This window comes from Prionailurus bengalensis, chromosome A3 (assembly GCF_016509475.1).
Source record: "Prionailurus bengalensis isolate Pbe53 chromosome A3, Fcat_Pben_1.1_paternal_pri, whole genome shotgun sequence".
NCBI lineage: Eukaryota > Metazoa > Chordata > Mammalia > Carnivora > Felidae > Prionailurus > Prionailurus bengalensis.
In genome coordinates, this window is record NC_057354.1 from 80,887,732 (window position 1) to 80,915,373 (window position 27,642).

The 27,642-nt window shown below is 34.3% G+C and overlaps 1 protein-coding gene across 15 annotated transcripts in view; it reads left to right on the forward strand.

Moving 5' to 3' along the window:
• Nucleotides 1-27,642, forward strand: part of EHBP1 (EH domain binding protein 1) — a 363,403-nt gene that overhangs the window by 240,813 nt on the left and 94,948 nt on the right. For all 15 annotated transcript variants that reach the window (XM_043603483.1, XM_043603493.1, XM_043603482.1 and 12 more), the window contains 3 exons: nucleotides 19,260-19,438; nucleotides 20,512-20,560; nucleotides 24,599-25,501. In XM_043603483.1, the coding sequence (XP_043459418.1) occupies nucleotides 19,260-19,438; nucleotides 20,512-20,560; nucleotides 24,599-25,501 (1,131 nt within the window). The remainder of the gene's footprint in view (nucleotides 1-19,259; nucleotides 19,439-20,511; nucleotides 20,561-24,598; nucleotides 25,502-27,642) is intronic.

Consider the following 27,642-nt stretch of genomic DNA (forward strand, 5'->3'; position numbering starts at 1 on the left):
AAACATAAAACCTACCAAAACAAGATCAAGAAGGAATAGAGAGACTGAACAGACCAATAACAAATAAGGAGATTAAAGGAATAATCACAAACCTCCCAAAAAAGAAAAGCACAGGAATAGATGGCTACACAGGTGAATTCCACCAAACATTCAAAGAACAATTAAAACCAGTTCTTAAACTCTTTCAGAAAATAGAAGAAGAGGGAATGCTGTGATGAGGCCAACATTACTCTGATACCAAAGTCAGACAAAGACACCATAAGAAAAGAAAACTCAGGGCTGTATTTCTGTTCAGTTTAGTGTAGATGCAAACATGCTCTATAAAATATTAGCAAACCAAATCAAACAGTACATCAAAAAAATTATACACCATCAACATGTTACTCCACATAAACAGAATGAAACATAGAAACCCCATGAGCTTTTCAGTAAGTGCAAAAAAAAGTATTTGACTGGGGCACCTGGGTGGCTCAGTCTGTTGAGCATCCAACTTCGGCTAAGTTCATGATCTTACAGTTCATGGGTTGAGCCCGCATCAGCTTGCTGCTGTCAGCATGGAACCTGCTTCAGATCCTCTGTCCCCCTTTCTCTTTGCTCTTCTCCTCCTTGCACTCTCCTTCTCTCTGCAAAATAAATATTTTTTTAAAAGTATTTGATAAAGTTCAGCATTCATTTGTGATAAAAACTCCCAGCAAAATAGATACAGACAAACTTACTACAACACAATAAAGGTCATTTATGAAAACCCTATAGCTAACCTCATAATCAACCAGGAAAAACTGAACTTTTCCTCTAATATCTGATAAAGGCAAGGGTGCCCACTGTCCCCACCTCTATTCAGTAAAATACTAGAAGTCTTAGAATAGGTAGGCAAGGAAAGTAAACAAAAGGCAACCCAATCTGAAAGGCAGACCTAAGATTATCTGTTGGCAGAAGACATGATCCTATATGTAGAAAACCCTAAAGACTCCACTAAAAAAAACTGTTCAAACTAATAAATTCAGGAAAGTTGGATGCAGAATACAAAATCAACACACAAATATCAGTAGTGTTTCTTGACACTAATAATGAATCAAAAGGAAATCAAGAAAACAATTACATTTACAACAGCATCAAAAAGAAGAAAACTTACGAATAAATTTAACAGAGGAGGTGAAACATCTGTACGCTCAAAAACAATAAAACGTTAAAGTAAATTGAAGAAGACGCAAAGAAACAGAAAGATAAACTGTGTTCATGAATTGGAAGTATTAATATTGTTAAAATATCGACAATGGGGCACCTGGGTGGATCAGTTACTTGAGCATTTGACTCTAGATTTTGGCACAGGTTAAGATTTCAGAATGGTGGGATTGAGTCCCACATCAAGCTCCACGCTCAGCTTGAGACTCTCTCCCTCCCCCCCCCGTGTGTCTCTCTGTGTCCCTCCCTCTCCCTCTGTCCCTCTCCTCCGCTCGCGCTCTCTCTCACTGTCAAATTAAAAAAAAAAAATTAAATGAAACATCCATACCAACCAGAGTGATCTACAGATTTAATGCAATTTTTATTGAAATTCCAATGACATTTTTCACATAAATAGGAAAAACAATCCTAAAATTCATATGGAACCACGAAAGAGTCCAAATAGCCAATACAGTCTTGAGAAAGAAGAACATTATTGGAAGTAACACCCTTTTTGATTTCCAATTATATTACATAGCTATAGTAACCAAAACAGTATGGTACTGGCATAAAAACAGACACATAAACCAATGGAACATCAGAGATACCCCGGAAATCAACCCACACATATACATTCATCTGATCTTCGACAAAGGTGTCAAGAATACACGATGGAAAAGAACAGTCTCTTCAATAAATTATGCTTGAAAAACTGTCCACATGCAAAAGAATAAAATTTGTCCCTTATACCATACACAAAAATCAGCTGAAGATGGATTAAAGATTTAAACATACAACCATAAATCTCCTAGAAGAAAACTTAGAGGAAAAGCTCTTTGATATCAGTTTTGCAATGATATCTTGGGTATGACATCAAAAGCAAAGTGAACAAAACCAAAAATAAGCATGTGGGACTACATCATCCATAAAGCTTCTGCACAGCAAAGGAAACCGTAAAAAAATGAAAAAGCAACCTACAAAATGAGCTAATATTTGCAAAATCCTATATCTAATAAGAGGTTAATATCTAAAATACATATGGGACTCAGTACAGCCCAATGGGAAGAAAACAACCCAATTAAAAAATGGGCAGAGGACATGAATAGACATTATTCCAAAGAAGACATACAAATGGCCAACAGGTATATGAAACAGGTGGTCAATGCCACTAATCACCAAGAAATACAAATCAAAACCACAGGAAAATAATACTTAACACTTGCTAGGATGGCTATCATCACAAACAAAAAATAACAAGTGTTGGGGCACCTGGGTGGCTCAGTCGATTAAGCATCCGACTTCAGCTCAGATCATGATTTCATGGTTCATGAGTTTGAGCCCTACATCAGGCTCCACGCTGACAGTGCAGAACCTATTTAGGATTCTCTCTCTCTCCCTCTCTCTGCTGCTCTCCTGCTTGTACTTTCTCTTTCTCTCTCAAAATAAATAAACTTTAAAAACAGTGACAAGTGTGGGCAAGACTGTGGAGAAAAAAGAATCCTTGTACACTATTGGTGGGAATTTAAACTGATACAGCCATTATGGAAAAAGTGTGATGATTCCCCCAAAAAATTAAAAATAGAACTAACAGATGATCCAGCAATCCCATTTCTGGCTGTATATCCAAAGGAAATGAAATCAGTATCTCAAAGAGATATCCACACTTTAGTGTTCATTGCAGCATTATTTAGAATAGCCAAAATACGGAAACAACCTAAGTGTCTTGGCTATAGTAATTATACACATACAATATGTATGTGTATCAAAACATCACATTGTATACCTTAAATATATAAAATTTTTATTAATTAAAAAACCACAACCAGTCTATAACTGTACTTTCTCATATGATAGCCATTCAGCACCTGTAGCCATTCAGCACCTGTCTGAATTGAGATGTGTTATAAGTGCCAAATGCATACTGAATTTTAAAGACTTAGTTCACACCAAGAATAGAAAATAACTAATAATTTAAAGCAGTAATTATTGGAATATTGGAATTGGAAATATTTTTAATATATTGGGTTAAATATATCATTAAAATTTTAAAAAGAAAGATCTCTGGGCGCCTGGGTGGCTAAGTTGGTTAAGGGTCCAACTTCAGCTCAGGTCATGATCTCATGGTTTGTGGATTCAACTACCACGTCAGGCTCTTTGCTGACAGCTCAGAGCCTAGAGCCTGCTTCGGTGTCTGTCTGTCTGTCTCTCTCTCTCTCTCTCTCTCTCTCTCAAAAATAAATAAAAACATTAAAAATATTTTAAAAATATCAATTCAATAACCTAACTTTACAACTTAAGGAACTAGAAAAAGAAAAAATTAAACCCAAAGCTTGCAGAGGAAGGAAATAATAAAAATGATAGCAAAGACAAATGAAATAAAGAATAGAAAAACAATAGAACAAGTAGTGCTAGAGCAAGTAGACATCCGTATGCAAAAATATGAATATAGACATAGATGTTATATCCATCACAAAAATTAATTCTAAATGATTCATAGACCTAAATATAAAATGCAAAACTGTAAAATTCCTAGAAGATAACATAGAAGAAAATGTAGGTGTGTCCTTGGGTATGGTGATGCCTTTTTAAGATACACACCATGAGCATGATCCATGAAAGAAATAATTGATAATCTGGATTTCATTAAAAGTACAAACTTCTGCTTTATGGAAAGTAATATGGAGAGAATGGAAAGACAAGCAACAAATGGAGAAAATATTTGCAAAAGACACATCTGATTAAAACTGTTATCTAAAAGATACAAAGAACTATTAAAACTCCACAATAAGAAAACAAATAACCCTTATTTAAAGATGCGCCAATGACCTTACAGACACTTCTTCAAAGAACATTTACAGATTTCAAATAAGCATATTAAAAGATGCTCCATATCACATGTCATCAGGGAAATGCAAATTGAAACAATGAGATACCACTATACACTTATTAGAATGGCCCAAATTTGGAACACTGACAAAACCCAATCCTGACAAGGATGTGGGACACAAGAACTCTTAATTCATTGCTGGTGGTAATGCAAGATGGTATAAAGCTACTTTAGAAGACAGTTTGGCTATTTCTTAAAAATGTAAACAGTCTTACCATATGATCCAGGAGTTGTACCTCATGGTATTTATCCAAAAGAGTAGAAGACATATCCACACAAAAACCTGCACATGGATTATTATAGCAGCTTATTCATAATTGCTAAAACTTGGAGCAACCCAAATCTCCTTCAGTAGGTGAATGGTAAATAAACTGTGGTACCTGGATAACAGGTTATTATTAAACATTAGAATGAAATGAGCTATCAAGACATGGAAAGACATGGAGGAACCTTAGTGCTTATTATTAAGTGAAGAAAGCCACTCAGAAAAGGCTGCAAACTGTGTGGGCCCAACTATATGACATCTTAGAAAAGGCAAAACTGTGGAGACAGTAAAAAGCTCAGTGGTTGCCAGGACCTGGGTGTAGAGGAAATACGACTAGGTAGAGCACAGAGGAGCAAAAATATTCTGTACGATACTACAATGATGGATATATGTCATTATGCATTTGTCCAAATTGATAGAATGTACAACACCAAATGTGAACCCTAAGATAAACTGTGGAAGTGGGAAGATGTTGGTCAAAGGGTATAAAGTTTTATGTAGTGTGAATAAGATCTAGTGATCTAATGTAAAGAAGGTGGCTATAATTAAGAATATTGTATACTTGAAATTTGCTAAGAGAATAGATCTTAAGTGTTTTCACCACACATAAAGAAGTGGTAACTGTGTGAGATGATGAATAACATTATTGATAAAAAATGTACCATTGTGATGAGTGATATTGATAATGGGAGAGGCTATGCATGTGTGGAGGCAGGGCATATATGAGAAATCTCTGTACTTTTCCTCTGCATTTTTTGTAAAACTAACACTCCTAAAAGAATACGTCTTTGAAAAAAGATAGCGGTAACTGTTGAAACCAAAAGTTCTTGCAAAGATCAACAAAATTAACAAACCTTTAGACAGATGGACAGAGACAAAAAGAGAGAAGAGTCACATTACTATAATCAAAAATGAAAGTGAGGACGTTATTAGAAATTCTACAGAAATAGAAAAAATTATAAGACAATACTGGGAACAGCTGTATACCCACAAATTGGATAACCTATATGAAATGCATAAATTCCTAGAAACAAAACCTACCATTACCGACTCATGAAGAAACACAAATCTGAATACACACCTGTGACTCATAAGGACCTTGAGTTAGTCATCAAAATATCCCAACAGCTCTGGACCTGGTGACTTCACTGGTGAATTCAACCAAACATTTAAAGAAGAAAAAACACAAATCATCCCCAAAATTAAAGAGGGGGGAACACATCCTAACTCATTCTGTAAGGCCAGCATTGCCTTGATAACAAAGCCCAAGACACTACAAGAAAAGCAAACTACTGACCAGTATTTCTTATAAACATTGATGCACAAATCCTCAACAACATACTAGCAAACTGAATTCAGCAGTATACTAAAAGAATTGTGACCAAGAGGAATTTATTCCTGGAATGCAAGGGTGGTTCAACATATGAAAATCAGTCAACACCTCATTAAGGTAAAGGATAGAAACTGCATGATTATCTCAATAAATGTAGAAAAAGTAAATAATAACATTCAATACATTTTCATGATAAAAAAACAACAAAGTAGGAATACATGGGAGCTATCTCAAGATAATAAAAGCCATATATGAAAAACTCACAGTTAATATCATACTCAGTGATGAAAGATTAAAAGCTTTTATATCAGGAACAAAGCAAGGGTGCTTACTGTCTCCACTTCTATTCAGTGTAACACTGGAAGTCCTAGTTGGAGCAGTTAGGCAAGAAAAAGAAACAAAAGCCATCAAAATTAGAATGGAAGAAGTAAAACTATTCCTCTGCATAGATGATTATGATCTTATATATAGAAAACCTCAGAAGATTCCACACAAAAAATATTGCTAGAATAGATGGTTCAGCAAAGGTTACAGAGTCTTCACAAAAATAAGTTGCGTTGTATCTCTAACAATGAACAGTATGAAAAGGAAGTTAAGAAAACAATTCCATTTACAGTCATATCAAAAGGATAAAATACTTAGGGATTAACTAAGGAAGTGAAAGACTTGTGAACTGAAAAGTAGGAAACAATGATGAAATAAAGAAGACACGAATAAATGGCTATGTTTAACAGATGTCTATGGATTGGAAGACTTAATATTGTTAAGATGTCAATACCACCCAAAGTGACCTATAGATTTAATGCAATCCCCAATAAAATCCTAAAAAAAGCAAAAATAGAAAAATCCATTCTAAACTTCATATGGAATCTTAAGGTATCCCTAATAGCAAAACAATCTTGAAAAAGAACAGTTTTGGAGGGCTCACCTTCCTGATTTCAAACTTACTACAAAGCTACAGTGATCAAAACAATGTGGTCCTGACATAAAGACAGACATATAGGGCAATAGAATAGAGAGCTCAGATATAAACCCTTACATATATGGTCAAATGGTTTTCAAGAAGGGTGCCAAGTCCATTCAGTGGGGACAGTACAGTCTTTTCAACAAATGTATCTGGGAATACTGGATATCTACTTGCAAAAGAATGGAATTGGGTCCTTACCTAGCACCTTGTACAAAATTGATTCAAAATGGATCAAAAACCTGAATGTATGAAAACTATAAAACTCTTATACGAGAATATAGGGCAGAAGCTTCACAAGTTTGGATTTGAGAATGAATTCTTGGATGTTAAGACCCAAGGTACAAGTAACCAAAAAAATATAGACAAATGGACTTCATGAAAATTTAAAACTTATATTCATGAAAGGACACAATCAACAGAGTAAAAGGCAACCTGCATAATATGAGAAGATATTTCCAAGTTATATGTCTGATGAAGAACTAATATTCAGAGTATAGAGAGAACTCCTAACAATCAACAACAAAAAGCAAATGAACAAAGAACTTGAATAGACATTTCACCAAAGAAAATATATGAATGGCCAATAAGCATGTGAAAAGATGCTGAAAATCCCTAGTCATTAGAGAAATGTAAATCAAAATCACAGTGAGATACCACTTCACATTCATTAGGGTGATTACTATCAAAGGAAAAACAGAAAGGAAAGGAAGGAAAAGGAAATAACAAGTGTTGGTGAGGATGTGGAGAAATTGAGACTCTTGTGCATCACTGGTGGAAATATAAAATGGTTCAGCCACTATGGAAAACACTATAGATGTTCCTCACAACATTTAAAATAGAATTACCATATGATCCAGCAATTTCACTTCTGGATGTATATCTAAAAGACTTGAAAGCAGGATCTTAAAGAGATATTTGTATAGTTACATTTATAGTCAGCATTATTCACAGTTGCTGAAACATGGAAGCAGCCCATGTGTCCATCAACAGATGAATGGATAAACAAAATGTGGTATGTGTATATATATATATATATATATATATATATATATATATATATATACACACACACAGTGGAATATTGTTTAGCTTTAAAAAGGAAGGAAATTCTGACATAAGCTATAACATCAGTGAACCCTGAGGATATTATGCTACATGAAATAAGCCAGTCACAAAATGATAAATACATGTGATTACACTTACATAAGGTATCTTATGTAACAACAGTTCTATCATACAGAAAGTAGAATTGTTGCCAGAGGCTGTGGGAAAGCAGAAATGGGAAATTACTGTTCAATGGGTATAGAGTTTCAGTTTTGCAAGATATGTGTTCTGGAGATGGACAGTCATGATGGTTGTACAACGATAGGGAATGTACTTAATACCACTGAACTGTGCATTTAAAAATGGTTAAGATGGGGCTCCTGGGTGGCTCATTTGGTTAAGCATCCAACTTCAGCTTCGGTCATGATCTCATGGTTCATGAGTTCAAGCCCTGTGTCAGGCTCTGTGCTGACCATGTGGAGCCTGCTATGAATCCTCTGTCTCCCTTTCTTTCTGCCCCTTCCCCACTTTCTCTCAAAAATAAACATTCTTAAAAATGTATAAAACTGGTTAAGATGGTACATACTAAATTATGTGTACTTTACTATAATAAAAATGTTTTAAGTTATTCAGGGCCCCAAAGAATTTTTATGTGAGCTATACCTATTGATACTTATAATATTAGAAATTAAAAATGAGAAAATTAAAAAGTATATTAATTCATTTAAAATAATAATAATAGGGTGTATAGGTGTCTCAGTTGGTTAAGCGTCCCACTCTTGATTTCAGCTCAGGTCATGATCTCATGGTCGTGAGATTGACCCCTGTGTCAGGCTCGGTGCTGGGCATGGAGCCTGATTGAGATTCTCTTGTTTCCTCTCCCTCTGCCCTTCCCTCTCTCACATGCATGCTCTCTCATGTACAGTTTCTCAAATAAAATAAAAATAATAAACAATTACATACATAAATAACATTTTTTTGGAAAAATGACTATATTTTCCAAAACAAAAACAATTTAGTAAAAAGAATGAAATTTTTTCCACTTTTGCCACACTCTAATGACTGGCTTAGTAGAGATAGCTTCAGTATTTAATCTGTTGTAAATATGCTATTTGGTTGAAGTATATAAAGAAAATCTGACCTTGTTCACACTTACAGTTGGAAAAATAAAGATAATTTTAATAGACTTTTCAAATAATTATAGATTGTCTTCTTTGATACTACATGAAAACTCACAAGTGATAGTTTTTTTATTTGACATGCAGAATCTGAAATCATACCTTGGTTTATCTTGCATTTTCAAATGGATATTTTGTTGATGCATGGTTTTGTAATATTATGTGTTTTGTTCACTGGACAATATTGATTCCCCAAGTCCTGCAGGTCTTCCAAATGTTGTCATATTTGATTACACATATAAGAAGAGTAATATTTGTTAATATCACCACCAGTCTTTTCACACAAGTCTTTAAGGTCAACCTTCTCTCCCCTGCTATTGTGTATGGGCCTATTTCTACTGTCTCTATTGTATGTAATTATTAGATATATTTGGTCCTGGTTCTGAAATCCTATTTTATAATTATGCTTTCTTTTAAATTTTTTTGCACTATATGAGTTCTGTTTTCCTTGTTTTATTTACAATTGATTCTTCTGGTAATTTGGGAAATGTGTTTATTAATTTATTGTTAGAACATCCCCATATATTGTAGTCAGGGTTCCATATGTCTCCTACTTCAGGCTGAAAAAGGTTTACTTTTGTTTCTCATTATCCTTGTTACCTTTAGGTGATTTTCAGATTGCATGGGGAAACCACCATCTTTACTTCATTATTTTTAAACCAGCAATTCCAATATTTTTCTTAAACATTTTTGCTGTGAAACAGAAATGTATATAAAATATATACAAAAAAGTGCATAAAACATATATGCAACTTAAGAAAATTATTTTAAGTGAACATCTATGTAAACACCAAAAGAATTAGATCTTTGAAATCACTCCAGAAATTTTAAGTACAAATCCTTAAATAATATAATGTTAGGTTTGACTGGTTTTTCATTTTATATAAATGGAATCACCTGGTATATATATATATATGATTTTGTACCTGTTTTCTTTTGTCAGTAGTATATTTTAGGATTAAATGTTTTCTGTACTTCTCTCAATCTCTCTCCTCTCCCTCCCTTCTTTCTGTCTGTCTGTCTCTCTCTGCGTGTGTGTGTGTGTGTGTGTGTGTGTGTGTGTGTGGTGTTATTTCACTATCTGAACAGATCACAATTTTAAGATCTATTTTATCGTTGTCACCAACAACATATATAATTCTAATATTAGAATTATTTTCACATATGGGAAATTGTAAACAGTGCTGCTGTGACAGTGCAAAAATGCTGTGAACATTTTTGAACATGTATTCTATCTTGTATAACCATGAGTTTCTGTAGGTTATAAACCTAGGATTGCTGGGTCATAGCATATGCACATCTTCAGATTTATCATAATAGATGATGCCAGAGTTTTCCCGTGAGCTCTGTATAAGTTCCCTTTGCTCCATATTCTTGTCAACACTTGATATTTTTAATTTCATTAAAATATTAATTTCCTTTTAATTAAAAGAGTTTTTAAATTTAGTCTTCCTGGGAGGGAAGTATGTAGTAGTGTCTTTTGCAGTTCTCTTAATAATGTGATAGAGCAGATTTTCATTCTGATTGTAAGCCCTTTGTGTATAGGTGTGTATAAAATAACTTGGCACTAGGTTACTTAGCTTTATAGAAAGCAAGGAAATGCAGTATGTTAGCATTATAGCATCAGGTATGCAGTGCCATAGTTCAACTCCCCATGAATTGTTCAGTTGCAAGATGGGTAAGTGTGGACCACTCTGGTTTATAAGATATATACTCTTGAATACCTGTATGTTTAACCATTAGATCCCTCGAGGGACACATTTAAGTGCCAGAATCACTGTAAGCACAAGGAAGCTGTGGCCTTTATTTTTCAATAGGCATTTATAGTTTATTGACAGGCTTCCAAGTGTAGATGCAGTTCACCAAGCCGGGGTCATTTTTACAATAAGTAATGTTGCCTGGTAACAAACTTGACCTTTCACGTTGATGTTCATCCAATATATTTCTGTGGGAACATTGCTGGAAGGTAAACTCGAGGTCATTTCCTCATAAAGGTCTTAGGTCTTTTGGTTAACCCTTTCTCCCTGGAAATAATTGGTGTCTTTATAAATTGTGTCTTCTAATCCATGGATATGGTATATTTCTTTATCTCTTTAAGATTCCTGTATTTTCTCACAGTAAAGCTTGATAGTTTTTTAGTTACACTCATGCACATTATTTGTAGATTTATTCCTTAGTAATTTTTTTATGCCACTGTGAATGGTCTTAAAATTTTTAATTTCTAACTGCTTTTGTTGGTGTATAGGAATGCAGTTAGTTTTGTACATTGTTTTTTGTACACAGCAACCTCCTTAAATTCTCATATTCATCCTAATAAATTATCTATAGGTTCTTTTGGATTTTCTATGTACTTAATTATATTATTTGCAAATAATGTCACTTTTACCATTTTGATTCTTTTCCAATATTTAGAACATTATATCTTTTTCTGGGCTTAAAACTAGCTAAGACCTCCAAAACAATGGTAAATAAAAGTGGTGCTAGATCCCCACTCTCAAAGGAAAAATCTTAAATATTGCATCATTGAGATAGTTGCTGAAGATTCTACAAGTTAAGGAATCTTTTTACTATCAATTTGCTTGGACTATTTTATAGAATATAAATGGACATTACATTTTGTTAAATGTTTTTCTGTATCTATTTAGATGATTATATCTACACAGTTTCCCCTATCATTTGTTAATTTGGCAAGTTACCTCAATAGATTTGCTAAATGTTAAGTCAAATGTGCATTCCTTGGTTAATTGTCCAGTTTGTTCAATTTATAAATTGCTAGGTTCAACATACTAATATTTTTATTAACACTTTTGCCTCTATATTCATGACAGGTTTTCCTGTAATTTTGTCTTTTTCTATTGAGTTTTGGTATCAGGGTTTGCTAGGATCATGAAATGAGTTGGAGAATAAACTCATTTTTCCTATTCTCTGGAAGAATAAGTGTAATTTTGGACATATTTCTTCCTTGAATGTTTGGTGGAACTTATCAATAAAACCACCTGAAATTTTGTTTATAGGAAGGATTTCATTTACAAATTCAGTTTCTTCAATAGCAACAAGAACTATCCAGGCTTTCTGTCTCTTCTAGCTATACTTTTCTAGGAATTTGCTTTCTTCTTTTTTTTTTTTTTTTTTTTTCTTGTTCAGTCATATCAGAGGTTTGATTTTGTCATTTCAAAGAAGCAACTTTTGGCTTTGTTGATCCTTTGTATTGTATGCGTATTTCCAATTTCACTATTTTTTGTTCCCATTCTATTTTATTTTTTCTACTTTTGAGGGTTGAGGGGTGCGTATTGCTATTTGGGAGTCTACCAAAAGTGCAGCTCTGCCCCTCAGTTCACTCTTCCAGAGCAACCATTACAAAAGCAGCTGTAAGAGCTTTGCTCACTCTCCAGTTACCTAGTCTGTCCAAGATCTTGATTTGAGGATAGTTGTTTGATGTATCTTAGAATGTTTTCTAACATTTTGTTCAGCTTTTTAAAAATTGTGTTCAGGGTCGGCTGGGTGGCTCAGTTGGTTAAGGGTCCAATTCTTGATTTCAACTCAGGTCATGATTTCACCATTCTTGAGTTTGAGGCCCACGTCAAGCTCTTGGTTGACAACTCAAGAGCCTACTTGAGATTCTCTGTCTCCCTCTCTCTCTGCCCTTCCCCCACTCACACTCTTGCTCTCTGTCTCAAAAATAAATAAATAAACTTAAAAAAAAAAAAAAAACAGTTGGGGCACCTGGGTGGCTCAGTCAGTTGGGCGTCCGACTTCGGCCCAGGTCATGATCTCATAGTTTGTGAGTTCGAGCCCCGCATCAGGGTCTGTGCTGACAGCTTGGAGCCTGGAGCCTGCTTCAGATTCTGTGTCTCCCTCTCTCTCTGCCCCTCCCCAGCTCATGCTCACACTGTCAAAAATAAATAAACTAAAAAAAAAATAAAAACCAGCAACCAAAAATTGTGTTCAGATGGTAGTCCTTTAATATAAGCACAAGTTCCTCCCAATATTAATTTAATTACAGCATAATCTTTCAGATTGTCTAGGAGTAAAATAATACCTCAGTTTCTCTATGAGAATAAAATGAAGTTATTTAAATTAAACACTTTGAAGAAGAATTAACGGTGCAAATACAAGTGTTATTGTTCTCACCACTGCTTTTGTTTTGTGCTCCCCAAATTGTAAGGTTTATCCATAGTTTCCTCAATTGTTTTTGAAAATTTGTAATAATTGGGGGAAGACTCCCAGAATCAGCAATAGGGAGACAAAAATGTCCTACAATTTTAGCAATAGTCGTATATATTTCACTGCTGTGGACTGACAGTTCTACTTCTAGTTCTACTTCTAGTTCTACTTCTAACCAATACTCTAAAATCCAAAGAGGGGCGGGCGCCTGGGTGGCTCAGTCGGTTGAGTGTCCTACTTCAGCTTAAGTCATGATCTCACGGTCTGTGGGTTCCAGCCCAGCATCAGGCTCTGTGCAGACAGCTCAGAGCCTAGAGCCTGCTTCGGATTCTGTGTCTCCTTCTCTCTCTGCCTCTCCCTCGCTCGTGCTTGCTCTCTCTCTCTCTCTCTCTCTCTCTCTCTCTCAAAAATAAGCAAACATAATTTTTTTTTAATTTTTTTAATGTTTTTTAATTTTTGAGATGGAGACAGAGCGCGAGTGGGGGAGGGGCAGAGAGCGAGGGAGACACAGAATCTGAAACAGGCTCTGAGCTGTCAGCACCAAGCCGGATGCGGGGCTTGAACCCACAAACCGCGAGATCATGACCTGAGCCGAAGTCGGATGCTTAACCAAGTAAGCCACCCAGGCGCCCCAACATAAAAAAAATTTTTTTTTAAATAAGTAAATAAAATCCAAAGAATGGACAAAGGGTTTTATCAACTAAGTACTCCTAAAGCTTAAAATTTTTGGATCAATTGCCTTTTTAGGATCAATTAACTTAATATACACTGGACAGTCAGTCACTAAGCTCTGAAAAAGGTAAGAAGTAAACTAAGGCAACTACTAGTCTCAAGAAACTTACAGTTTCTGCTGAGGTCCTAAAGCTGCATTATCTTGAAATGTGAAATGCATGTTGGATAAGAGCACAGGCTCTGGAGTGGGAACACCTTGGTATAGATCCTAACTCCTTTACTTTTTAGCTGTGTGACTTAAGTTTCCTCAACTGAAATTGGGAATAATAGCACTTAACTCAAAGGAGTTGTGAAGATTAAGTGAGCTAATCCATGTAAAGGTTTTAACATTGCCTGTGGGACATAGTAAATGCTCAGAATATACTGTATGGATTAATGAAAAATTAAGTCTTTTTGTAGAGGGAAGAAATAACATATTGTAAGAAAAATTCTATATGAGAGTCAAAGGAATATTGAAAATTCCTACTGACTGGAGTTGGAGAGATTTCACGTGCAATAATCTTTTTTTAAAAAAAAACATATTTTTAAAGTTTATTTATTTATTTTGAGAGAGAGGGAAAGCACAAGCCAGGGAGGGGCAGAGAAAGAGGGAGAGAGAGAATCCCAAGCAGGCTCCACACTGTCAGCACAGAGCCTGACGTGGGGCTTGAACTCACGAACTGGGAGATCATGACCTGAGCCAAAATTAAGAGTCAGACACTTAACTGACTGAGCCACCCTGGTGCCCCTTTTGTGCAATAATCTTGAAGGTAAAGTGGAATTGTAGCAGTTGTACTTGAGACAGAAGATACTCCCAAGTGAGGTGACAATCTGTGTGATCAAAGACAGGAAGTAGGGGAGCTGGGACTAGGGAGGAGAGCATAGTGATTCTAGAGAATAGTTAATCATCCTGGAGAGTAGATACATTGAAAGAGATTTGGGATTCACTTCTCAAAAGTATTTTGATGTCATTTTGTGTGTTTAACAGTCATTAGATACTTTGACCTGTGCTTTAAGAAGTTTGTTGTTGGGGCGCCTGGGTGGCGCAGTCGGTTAAGCGTCCGACTTCAGCCAGGTCACGATCTCGCGGTCCGCGAGTTCGAGCCCCGCATCGGGCTCTGGGCGGATGGCTCAGAGCCTGGAGCCTGTTTCCGATTCTGTGTCTCCCTCTCTCTCTGCCCCTCCCCCGTTCATGCTCTGTCTCTCTCTGTCCCAAAAATAAATAAACGTTGAAAAAAAAAAAAAAAAAAGAAGTTTGTTTCTATGACAATGAATCAGATAAAGGGGAATTTTGAAAGACAGAAGACCTATTAGCAAGATTTTGCAATAGCTAGACAAAAGAAGATAGGTTATAGCAATAGGATCAAAATTTCCCATGAATTAACTTATATTAATAAGGGATGATAGGAGAAGGAAGAGGTCAAAGCTGATTCTGAGATTAAAAGTCTAGATAATTGGGACAATAGCAGTATCATTTGTAAACATAATGAAAACGAAGCAGGTTGTAAGGAAAGATTATAATTATGGGTTTGAACATATTGAGTTTGAATTTTATATGGCAGGAAGGACGGCCAGCTGGAAATGTCAACTTGAGATAGTTTGAACTATAAATGTATATTTGGGAATCATCTGCATGGAAGTGATAGTTGAAATCCTGGGAGTGAATCAGCTCAAAGTGTGGAAAGAGAAAAAACTATTTAGAGCAATACCTAGAGGAATATATATGTGCTTGTATCAGTGGAAGAAGAGGAAAGAGCAAAGAGAAAGCAACTATGGTGAGAGGGGTAGAGCAGAAAAAATGGAATTGAAATTTCTTACAGCTATTAAAATTTAGGAAATTTTGTAACAAGTTATTTGACTAGGTTTTCTGAAAGCAATCCTCTTGCCATTGATAGCAAGAGTAACTAGGTGGCCTTATTATCTTTAATATGCAAAATGCTATGTTAACAGAAACAATGCATTAAAATTATCTATACTAGAACACAGAACTATTAAGTGAAACAACGGTTTCAAGTCTTATTTCCTCTCCACAGTAATGTCTTCAAATTGGCTCTATAATCATGATGATTGGCATCTATTTGTAGTTCTTAGTTAAGCTGAGATTGGTACCATTGCATCCATATAGTAGCTTGATTTAGAGAGAAATGGAAGGATCACCTAATGAAGCAGATCAGTTCTTCAAAATCAGTCAGATTCTGATTAATCTGATCATAAAGTTATAAGAATGGCTTTTAGAAATCTCCTCTCTTGTACATAACAAATATAACTGTAATATCTGTGGTTTACTTTCCCAGTATGTTAAATAAAGATGTCTTCTCATACATCTGGTCACTGCATAAATAAAGAACTTTTAAAAAGAGTTGTTCCAGCGTCTGATAGTTTGGTTCTACCATTAATGGCCAGATTTTGGTGTTTTCCTTTCTTTGGAAAGCATTAAATTAAAGTCACTCAGAGCTGCTTTTTTCACCAAACTCATAAAAGTAGATACATTGCCAAGAATTCCAAGTGCTCCATTTTGTACATAAAGTATCAAGATTATCTCCCAGCTAAAGCTTTGTTTGCAAAAATATTTTTCACTAATCTTGAAGAATTCATGGCCTTTTAAGTTTCCAAAAGACCCTCAAAAATAGGAATTCAAGTGCTGATAATGTATTGGTAGTAGTAATAATAGTTGTAATTAACATTTATGGAGTTGTTTCTATGTGCCATACATTTTGCCAAGTGTTTTGCCTGCATCTGTTTATTTAGCAGCATTTATTGAGTGCCTGCGGACTCTTAGGATAAGTTAGTGAAACAAACATAGACCCCTGTCTTCACAGACCTTATATTTAGTGAGAATGGACAAAGTAATAAGCAGTAAGCATGACCAATAAGCATATTTTGGTAATAACCAAAATAAAGTATATGGACCATAGGATGGTAAGTACTATCAAAAAAACAGAGCAAGGTAAGGTAGTCAGGAGTGTGGGGTTGAGGTTGAATGATGGAGATGGGTTGCATTATTAAATAGGGTTGTCATAACAGTCGTAATGAAAATGGTTGCATTGGAGTTAATCATGCAGATATCTGACAGGAGAACATCCAGGCAAATAGAACAATCTGTACAAAGATGCAAAGGTGGACCATGTCTTGGATATCCAAGGAACAGAAAAGAGGTTGATACGGTTCAGAATAATCAAGGGAGAGAGTGGTAATGAGCAATAATGGGTGGGAGGAGGGAGAGGCAGTCCTCTTACTATAATGACACTATGTACACTAGGTACCATTACAATCCCCATTTTGTAGATGAGGAAACAGAGACAGAGAAATAAATTAACCTGCCACATCAGGAGCCAGCTATAGCAAGAAACAAGAAATGACATTCATTCATATCCTGAAAGATTTGAAATTATTTAACTGCTTATTTATTTGTGACCCTCTGCAAAATATTAGATGAAAGATCAGCCATTCTAAAGTGGATGATTTATTGTACAGTGCTTCTACTTCAGTTTTATTTCTCTGCAGCCAATATGACCAGTTATAGGGCTTGTAATTTCATCAAAGTTTCTTCAATTACATATGACTTCTTTTTCTTGGCAGTGCAGCAAGCATCTGTAAGATACGTTTAATTCAAGGGTTTTGTTGTGTTAGGGTAAATCCAAAGTTTAGCTTAGTTCTTCTAGCTTTTTCATATTGAGCCTTCTTAGAAACAAGGATATATTTATAATCATAATGACATTGTGTGTTTTCCCTAATTCTTACAGAAAGCCACTCTGGATTGTAACATAATGATAATGACTTTTGTACATTACCTGTCTACGTGCTAATGATGATTGGAATGAACCATTGCAATGACATTTGCAGATTATCTGGCCCATGTACCTATTACTCAAGCTGTAATTGAATCAATGTCTTAGTAGTATAATTTGATACAGAAAAACATTTTAATAAAGACGATCCTTTAAATAATAGGAAATCTAAGAAAAAAATGTGTTTGTACCCAGTTCATTGATCCCCCTACCTCATCCATGGACCATTCTCCACTCTATTTCCAGGTTAAGTGACTAGAACTATTTGAAAATCACAGTGCAAAGTCACCATTAGATAAAAAGACATTTAATATTCATTTTTATACATGTCAAATTGACGTTATTAAAAGAACTATTATTTGTTCTAAAGTAAATACGTTATTACATTAGGAATTCCATTTTTACCTACTTCTTCATAATAAGTAGAATTGAACCTAAATTTATTGAATTTTTTGGCTTGTGTATTTTTCCACATTTACTTTGTATAGGTGATTACTTAATGAACAGCCCTTTGTAAGGTTGCTTTATATAAGAATTTGTTAATATGGCAGTTAATAAAAATATAATAAAAATAAGAAATTACATCCTTGGTGTTTCTTAGTCTTTTCACAGGAGCAGTGAATGTATAATCTTAATTTGGAGTTGATGATTTTAATTTTTTGGCACTAACATGCTTTTGTCAAGTGGGGGCATCATTGGTCTTTCTTAAGTAAGCTTTGTAGCGAGAATGGTTTGCATGTTAAACTTAAGTGATATTAGGGGTAAATAATAATCCTCCTTTCACCTTATTTTAGAGGGCCCTATTTTATGTTTATCATCAGCACTCTTAACTGATAGCAAAATTTAAAGTCCAGAAGCCTATTGTAGTTTTCTTTATGGTTTTCAATTGTACCAGCCTTACAATTACTATCACAAAATGTGGTTGTTATTCAGTAAAAGAAAGTGACATGGTTTTAAGAATAATAAAAGTTTAGGATAAAAATCTTATGTAGTTTTTTTTTTGTCATCATTGTTTTAAATATATAAACAAGGGAAAAACCAAGTATATGCTTAAGATTTAGCCACACACACACACACACACACACACACCCCTAACTGACCTACAAAAGTAAATATCAGTGATAATTAGAAGATATTTTGAGCAAATCCAAATTACACACTGTTGTGTGCTGTTGCTACCAATACCTGACTATTGCTAATAACTCTAAATCTGTTTTGCCATCATAAAATTTATATAAGAAATATGTTTGAGTATGATTACCATTGTGCTATCAAAAATATGATTACTGTATTAAAAAAAAAACTTAATAGGATCTTGGTCTTTCCACTGCTAACAATTTGTGCTACAGTTAGATTTCAAAATACATTATTTTTAATCTAGTCAAAAAGGAACTATATTTATCCATGATTGTATTTGAGGAAAATTTTTTAGGGTATAAGAGTTACACAGATATTCAGACTTAAGTATTTAAATACTTCAATATAATGTTTCCATCAGTGTAGCTCTTGGCTTGTTCTTATGTATGAGTTTAAAATCTTGCATATCTACATCCTTGTCAGGCAAATGCCATAGGCTAAAACTGAAGATAATAACTTAAGATTCATGTCTCCTTCTTGGAGGTTTCATTTGTCTTGAATTGACATTTTTGAAGGACCTAAACTGACATCAAAGGGTTTAAATGATCTACTTAGGTCAATTAATGTTAATTTTCATCTTTCATTAAATTATTTTAATGTTTTTCTCTTTTTCTTTTTTTCTAGCCAAGTCCTATACCAAGTCCTGTTTTGGGGCGAAAGCCAAATGCTAGTCAGTCATTGCTTGTATGGTGTAAAGAAGTTACAAAAAACTACCGGGGAGTGAAAATCACCAATTTTACTACATCATGGAGAAACGGTTTATCTTTTTGTGCAATATTACACCACTTTAGACCAGATTTAATGTAAGTAGAACATTTTCCATTCCCTGTAAATTGTTTTGTAAATAATAGTTTCTTTAAAAACCTAAATAACTTCTCTTTTTTTAAGTTTATTTATTTATTTTTGTGTGTGCCCATGTGCACAGAGAGGGAGAGGGAGAAGCCCAAGCAGGCTCCGCAATGTCAGTGCAGAACCCAGTGTGGGGCCCAGACTCACGAACCGTGAGATCATGACCTGAGCTGAAATCAAGAGTTGGATGCTTAACCGACTCAGCCACCCAGGCACCCCAAACATAAATAATTTCATTAACGCATGTCCTGAAACAGTTGACTTTGTTTTCCTTATTACTCACACCTTTTGCTTTTTGAGAAAAGAAATGGGTGCCAAAAAGAAAAGTTCTCCCTTCTTGATGCCTAAAACCTATCTTCTCTTAAAAAAAAAAAAAAAAAAAAAAAAGTTTTTTCTTCTTAATCTCATACAAATAACTGACTTTAAATTATTATGAGGGGCACCTGGGTGGCTCAGTCGGTTGAGTGTCCGACTTCGGCTCAGGTCATGATCTCATGGTTCATGGGTTTGAGCCCCACATCGGGCTCTGTGCTGACAGCTCAGAGCCTGAAGCCTGCTTCAGATTCTGTCTCCGGCTCTCTCTGTCCCTCCCCACTTGTGCTTTGTCTCTCTGTCTCTAAAATAAATAAACATTAAAAAAAATTTTTTTTAATTATTATGAAAATTGTGTTACTGTTAAAATGAGATGAGACATATTAGCCCATAGCTCTTTGTACATTGACAACAAGGGATTACCTCATGGTAAATTTGGTTGTCAAGACGGGTCTCTGGTGCCCTGCCTTAACTTCTCTTTTAGATGGAAAGCTTCAGGCAATGAAACATGTAATCACTATATTCATTCATTCATTTATTTATTTACTTACTTACTTACTTTTCCACACTATTAGTTTTGTTGATTGAACTGCTGTGAAATTGCTAGTTACTCTTTGGTATTATTGAATGTCAAATTTTTAGATTCAAGTTTTTTTTTTAAGCAGCTGTTTTTATCAAATACTGTATGTACCTACGGTGCCTTTTTCTCCCCCAGTGACTACAAGTCTCTGAATCCTCAAGATATTAAAGAGAACAACAAAAAGGTAAGAATTGCCAAGGAAAAAATACATAGTTTCCAGTTTGGCTCTTCTGCAGCTTTTATTGATTTAGGAAAAGTGAGGTTGTGTCGTAAGGTCATAACTGCAGCTCACAGAAAGAAGATAGTCTGCTTCTTGCAGTGCAAATTAGGATGCATAGTTTACTCTAGGTTGTCTTACCCTAGGTTGTCATGGCCTTTAAAGATCACAAGTGCCAGACTGGCATCAAATTTTAATATATGTATGGACTTCATTCACTGTTAAATATTTGTTAAAGCATACTGTTTTTATTCGAGATTTAGCTTTTAAAAAGTGCACCCAAAGCTCTTGTACCATAAATGATTATGAGTTTAGAAAAATATGTTGGGAAGGAATGAGGGCAGGTATGCAAGAAAGCAAGCATATGTTCCTAGAAGCAAAAAGATAAGAACATTGGGTTTTGGTTTTTATTTTTGTTTTTTTTTTTCACTTTCTGGTAAACTGTATAGTTTTTCCACATAATTAATTAGCATACTGAGGGCAGAGCTTCCTAATTACTGTGCAGGGGGATATTGATTCTTTTGGCCGTCAGGGTAGCTATGTGGGGCTGAGTTGCCCAGAGGCTGCTGGGCTAGCTGACTGTGGTTGCAGGCTAACTTAACTATTTACCCCAGTGCACAGTACAGTATTAAAACATGTATGTGCACTGTGACATGAGAAAGGAGGGAAGCACTAACTCAACACACAGTAGGTACTCATTGTTTTTTATACTGAATTGAATTCTTCAGCTGAAAAGTTAATTCAATACATTGTTGTCTTAGAATAGGAGTTCTTAATGTCGGAGCTATGGACAGAATTCAGGGGGTTCTTGAACATGACTAGGGGGAAAATGTATTTTATTTTCTTAATTCTTTAAGTGAAATTTAGCATTTCTTTTCATTATGAATTTTGGCAACACACCACTTTAGCATTAGCCATGCCTAAGACTTTATCACCTTAAGAATCTCAGATATTTTGGTATCACCTTGCAGTTGCAGTTGTAATACCTTCACATGTCTTTTAAGCTCATCACTTCTTCACAATTACAGTTGTTAATACATTCACCAGAAGTATACGTATTGCTGTTTCTCAAATTCAGTCTTACTAATATTTTTATGGTTTTATTTTTCATATAGCTGGTTTCTTCTGTAATCCTATGTATTTTATAAACATACAGCATTATTCTGAAAAGGGTGTATTGCCAAAAGGATTCATAGGACAAAGTGATTAATAACCTCTGGTCTAAAGTTTTCAGTCTACTTTAAATTAAATAATTAAAACCACCAATGAGTGTTAAAAAGTCCATAAATGGAATCTTGATAGAAATTCAGTTAACAGATGAGAATTTAATTCAACAATTTTTTACTTTTATTGCCCTCTAAACCCCAAAATTTGTATTGTCATTAAAAAAAACCTTTACAAATGCCTGAGGATGGCCCTAGAGAAATACATTTTAAAACTGTTAGGTTTTTTAATTGAAATATGCCACCAAAAAAGGTAATCTTAAAATATCAGTGTGTTTTTCCTTATAGAAATCACATCTGTGGTAGGTATGCTACAGAGTAAGTCATTCTTGTGAATTATTTCTTGTATAATTTTGGAGAGCTTGTATGATAGTTCTATGCCTGCATTTTTTTGCATTTGAATAAAATACTAAGCTAATTTAAATGCAGATAAAAGCATAAAATAGAACATTATTATTTTTGTAAAGTGAAGCTTTTAAATTAATGTTTGAAATTTTGAAAAGGAAACATTGTTGATTTTACCTGGCTATGTATTTTTAAGAGTATGGAGATTTGCCTTAAGGTTTAGGTCACACTTCTTTACATTATTTTTTCAGGAACTTAATAATGATGAGCATACCTTGGGTTTACATATTACTACATAGAGAAGAATATCCTATTACGTTTTTTTCTCAATTAGATCTTCTAGGGTAGATAATCATGGCTTTTTGAAAGGATTTTAATTTAGATGGTCCTATTCATTGCACAATTGAATAAATAATTGTCATACAATCTTTGCTTTTCATCACTTTGCAACTTCCTACCTGGTATCTACATTGAGTATCAGCTGCTACCTGCAGATTTATTTCCGGCTTCACACAATTCTTCCCGATAACCTCATCTGCCCTTGATTGGACTTAAAGCAGCCTAAGAAACAATGCATGTGTCTTAAGTTCCATGCAGATGCATAACATAACTGGCAATGACTCCTCCTTACCAATTAAATAACATCTAGGAATGAATATGGCCATTTTCTTTGAAAGACCTCTTTTTTTTCGTCCTCACATAAACAGCTGAAAAGACAGGTGATTGACCACAGCAAAAGAGGTTAACCTAGGGGAAGATTCCTTTATAAAGTCTTGACCTCCCTTACAAGAAACCCAGTTTGTTTTTAAATGGTTTTTTTAGTGCAGTTAGTGTGCATAAAGTGAATTGCTACATAAAGCAAAACACCAGCAGGAGATTCCCCACAAGGAAGCTAATCATTTTCCCAGGTCTGTAAAAAGTACTGAATAAAAAAGGTATTTACCTGTGACATATGATCTTAACCAGTATGTCAGTGTTTTAGATAATTGGGAAATGTTTAGAATACTGCCTGTGGTGCTTTTCGTGATGGTCTGCAATTGATGTCTGTCAATCAAGTTGTCAAGACACATGAGGAGGAAAATGACTTTAATTTTCCTAAAACATGTAAAATAACAAACAGGCCTAAACATGCACACCAACTGAGCCATTCTCTTGAGTAAATATTTTGAGGTACCTATAATATGAAACACAGTGCTGTGAAAATTGAAGAGGTTTTAATATTGCAATTTATTTTTCATTTTCTTTCTTACTTATTCCACAACATTTATTAAACTCCAGGAAGACTTTGAGATGAGGATTAAATTCAAAGGTAGAAATGCTCTTTAACATGTAAGTGCAAAAGACTAATTCCTTCTAAATTGTTACATAATTTCCTAACCTTTATTTTAAGAAAAACTTTGAGTTATGATCCTACATCTAGGTTGTTACAAAGACTAGACATTTTATATTCCAAAGTGAGAGTGCAACTAGAGGGTCCTTACTTTTTCCAAGAGTATATCTGAACCTTTAGGCATATTTTTAATACTTCCTAGCAACACAGTGCTGTTTTCAAGGGTTAGTTCAGGATAGTAATAATTAATTGTAAATTGAGAAACAGCTTTGATTCTTCAAAACTAGAAAAACCTGATGTGCCACAGTCATTTTAAAGGCTAACAAAAATAATACAATGCAACCTCACATTCTCAACTAGGTTGTACTACTCAAAACATTTCATTCTTTCCAAAATGGATGAAGTGAAAATGCAATCACTCTTCTCATTATGAAAATCAGTCCTAATTGGGCATTTAAAAGTGTTACTATGTTCTTAGGCTTAAATAGTACTTACTTGTATTTTATACCAGGTAATCTAGGATTTCCGTCTTTGGGGATATCTAGCTCTACTTTTTCTTCACGAATCACTGCATTTACGTGATCCTGGTAAAGAGAGATTGATGGGAATGATAAAGCTCCAGATTGAATATTTCTTTCTTTATACCTTAGTTCCTTTTAAAAAAATTATTCTAAGGGTTTTTTTTGTTTTAATTCTCATTTTTAAATAAATCCTCATTTATTGGGGAACATTTCAATTGTTATTAATTAAGAAACTTCTTTTTTCTTGCATCTATCCCACCTTTACAAATTTTGGGCATGAAATTTTGTTATTTCATGTAGCACTAATGTTACTAATGTAATATACCCTCCAACAACAACAACAACAACAAAATTCTTTAAAAATTTGCTTTTTCTTATGGTAACAAAGCTTTATTTTTACAACTTTATTATTAAAGCATAATTGACATATAACATTACATTAGTTACAGGTGCATAACATAATGATTCAATATATTGTAAAATGATCACCACAGTATATCTAGTTAATATCTGTTCTTTTGCTGTTTTTAAAATGAGTGGATTGTTTGAACTATTCAATATATCTTTGTTTTTCCTTTCTTTAAAGGCATATGATGGATTTGCCAGCATAGGAATTTCCCGGTTGTTGGAACCTTCTGATATGGTTTTATTAGCAATTCCTGACAAACTGACTGTTATGACTTATCTTTATCAAATCAGGGCACATTTCAGTGGCCAAGAACTGAATGTTGTCCAGATAGAGGAGAACAGCAGTAAAAGCACATATAAAGTTGGAAACTATGAAACAGATACAAATAGTTCTGTTGATCAGGAAAAATTCTATGCAGAACTTAGTGATCTGAAACGGGAGCCTGAAATACAGCAGCCTACCAGCGGAGCAGTAGACTTCTTGTCGCAAGATGACTCTGTATTTGTAAATGATAGTGGGGTTGGAGAGTCAGAAAGTGAACATCAGACTCCTGACGATCATCTTAGTCCAAGCACATCCTCCCCTTACTGTCGCAGGACTAAAAGTGACACAGAACCCCAAAAGTCCCAGCAGAGCTCTGGAAGGACTTCAGGATCCGATGACCCTGGAATATGTTACAATACAGATTCAATCCACGCACAAGTTTTGTTAGGCAAGAAGAGACTCCTGAAAGCAGAGACTTTAGAATTAAGTGACTTATACGTTAGTGATAAGAAGAAGGATGTGTCTCCACCCTTTATTTGTGAGGAGACAGAGGAACAAAAGCTTCAGGCTCTAGACATCAGTAATAACTTGGAGAAGGAAAAATTAGAGAATTCCAGACCCTTAGAATGCAGATCGGATCCTGAATCACCTATCAAAAAACCAAGTTTATCTCCCACTTCCAAACTTGGATACTCATACAACAGAGATGCAGACCTTACAAAGAAAAAACGTACTTCCCTAAGGCAGACAGAGTCTGATCCAGATGCTGATAGAACCACTTTCAATCATGCAGATCATTCCACAAAAACAGTCCAGGTAAGTGAGTTAGAATGATGATTACCTATATTTAGTAAATAATTATTCTATTTTTTTGTATTTACAGACCACTTTAAAATACTACAACTGAGTAAAGGTAGAGGTAATTTCCCATTATATAAAAACCTAAAATATACCTGAACTTCATTTAAAGTTTATGATATAATATTTTAAGCCTAGAAATAAATACAAATTTGAAGATTGAAGGATAAAGAATATTACCTTTTCAAATCAAAGTATTATTTATCTATAAAAACAGAACATTTCACTATAAGAATAAGTCAAAGATATTTCACTATTCCATTTATTAGGAATATCATTCTGAAAATATGTAATGCTAAGTTAAATATTTCCCATTTAAAGTATTTTCTTCAGATATTTTAGTTGCATTGTAATTGATATCTTCAGTCCCACTGTTACTTGTGGTTAAAAATTCCAGTAACATCCGAATTTCTCCCCATGAGGGGAATATGATGCAGATTTGACCTTACAATATTTACTGTATTTAATTGAATCTCTGGCACCATCAATTATAAGATATACCATTATTTTATGTACCAAAAGGAAAGGAAAACATTGCCAGAAAAACATGATAAATGGTTTTCTTATCGCATAGAATTTTTATTTTATACCTATTGAATGAATTCTTTTAAACTTATTCAAGCATGGATTTTTTTCATCATATAACCCTCTTATGTATACATAAAAAAGAATTTAAGCAAAATAAATTGGTTAAGATATAACTGACTTAGAATTAGAATTTAGAATCCAACTCTTGTGAATCACTTTTTGATTTGGAGTTTTTGGTGTTCCTGTTTTGCCACACAGTATTATCCTCTGTGCCATCAAAAGCATAATGTTATAGTGGTGCTTCTCTAAGTATGATCTGGGGACCCTGGAATTCTTCTACCCTCTTTCAGAGAGCCCCCAAAGTTGAAACTCTTTTCCTAATAATAATAGAACATTTACCTTTTTCACTTTCGCTTTCTCACAAGTGTACAGTGACGTTTTCTGGAGGCTAAGTGATTTGCAATATCTCAAAAGATTGAATACGAAAGTAGGTATGAGAATCCAGCTGCCTGCTATCAAGCCGGATATTAAAGAGATTTCTAAAAACTAAAATAATGCCATTCTCGCTTATTTTTTTTTAAGTATTGTTTTTTGTTACAATGTGTTAACATCTAATGGGTTCATTACAGTTATTTCTAAATTAATATATAAATATTTTTAACATTTCTCAGTTTTAATTTAAATGCTACATATAAATAAATATAACACATAAATGAAAGCTTTTTGAGATCCTCAATAATTTTTGAGCGCATGAAAGTAATTCTAAAACCAAAGTTTGAAACTTTTGAATACAGCAGTCCTCTACAGTTTTCTCTGGGGTTTTCTTCTCAGTAATACTGATTGATAATTGCACTTTCTTGACCTTATGAGAAGTCCCCAAAATAAGATTTTTGGACAATAACCTGGAATTATATTCCATTTTTCAGATACTATTTAAGTATTTGTTAACTGAAACATCAAGGAATTGCAGTCATGCCACCCAAAATATCAAGCACATGTGTGTGTAGGCATTGATGGCTGTCCTGACTACCATCTGGCTAACAAAGATTATAAGATGCCATCAATTTTAAGTTATCAGAGATGTTAAGGAAAAATGCACATCTTTGAATCAAAGAAATGATAGTAGCTAACAAAGCAAGCCCCTGTTCTCCTAATCAAAAATTACAAATCATAAATTCTAAGTACTTTAACTTTTAGGACAAAAAGGCTTTCAAGACATCAGAGTGTCCCTACATAGCAGATAATCAGTAAACATCTAGTGGTTAATAACTGCAGAATTTAGTAACCTAAGTTCTAAGTATTACCCAATACAGAATTTTCTTATAACCCAGATTTTTAAGGTAAATGTATTAATTAAACCTAGAAATTAATTAATGTTTAAAATTAAAAACACTCTGGACTTGGAACCTGTACACCTAGGTTCTCATCTTGGCTCTGCTAATAATTACCAGTGTGACATGTAAACTAGCCATTTAAATTCTTTTAATCATATTTTCCACATATATTAAATGAAATAATCTCTAAGAGCCCTTTTAGCTCTTAAACTCTATCATGCTGTGATGCTGTTCAGA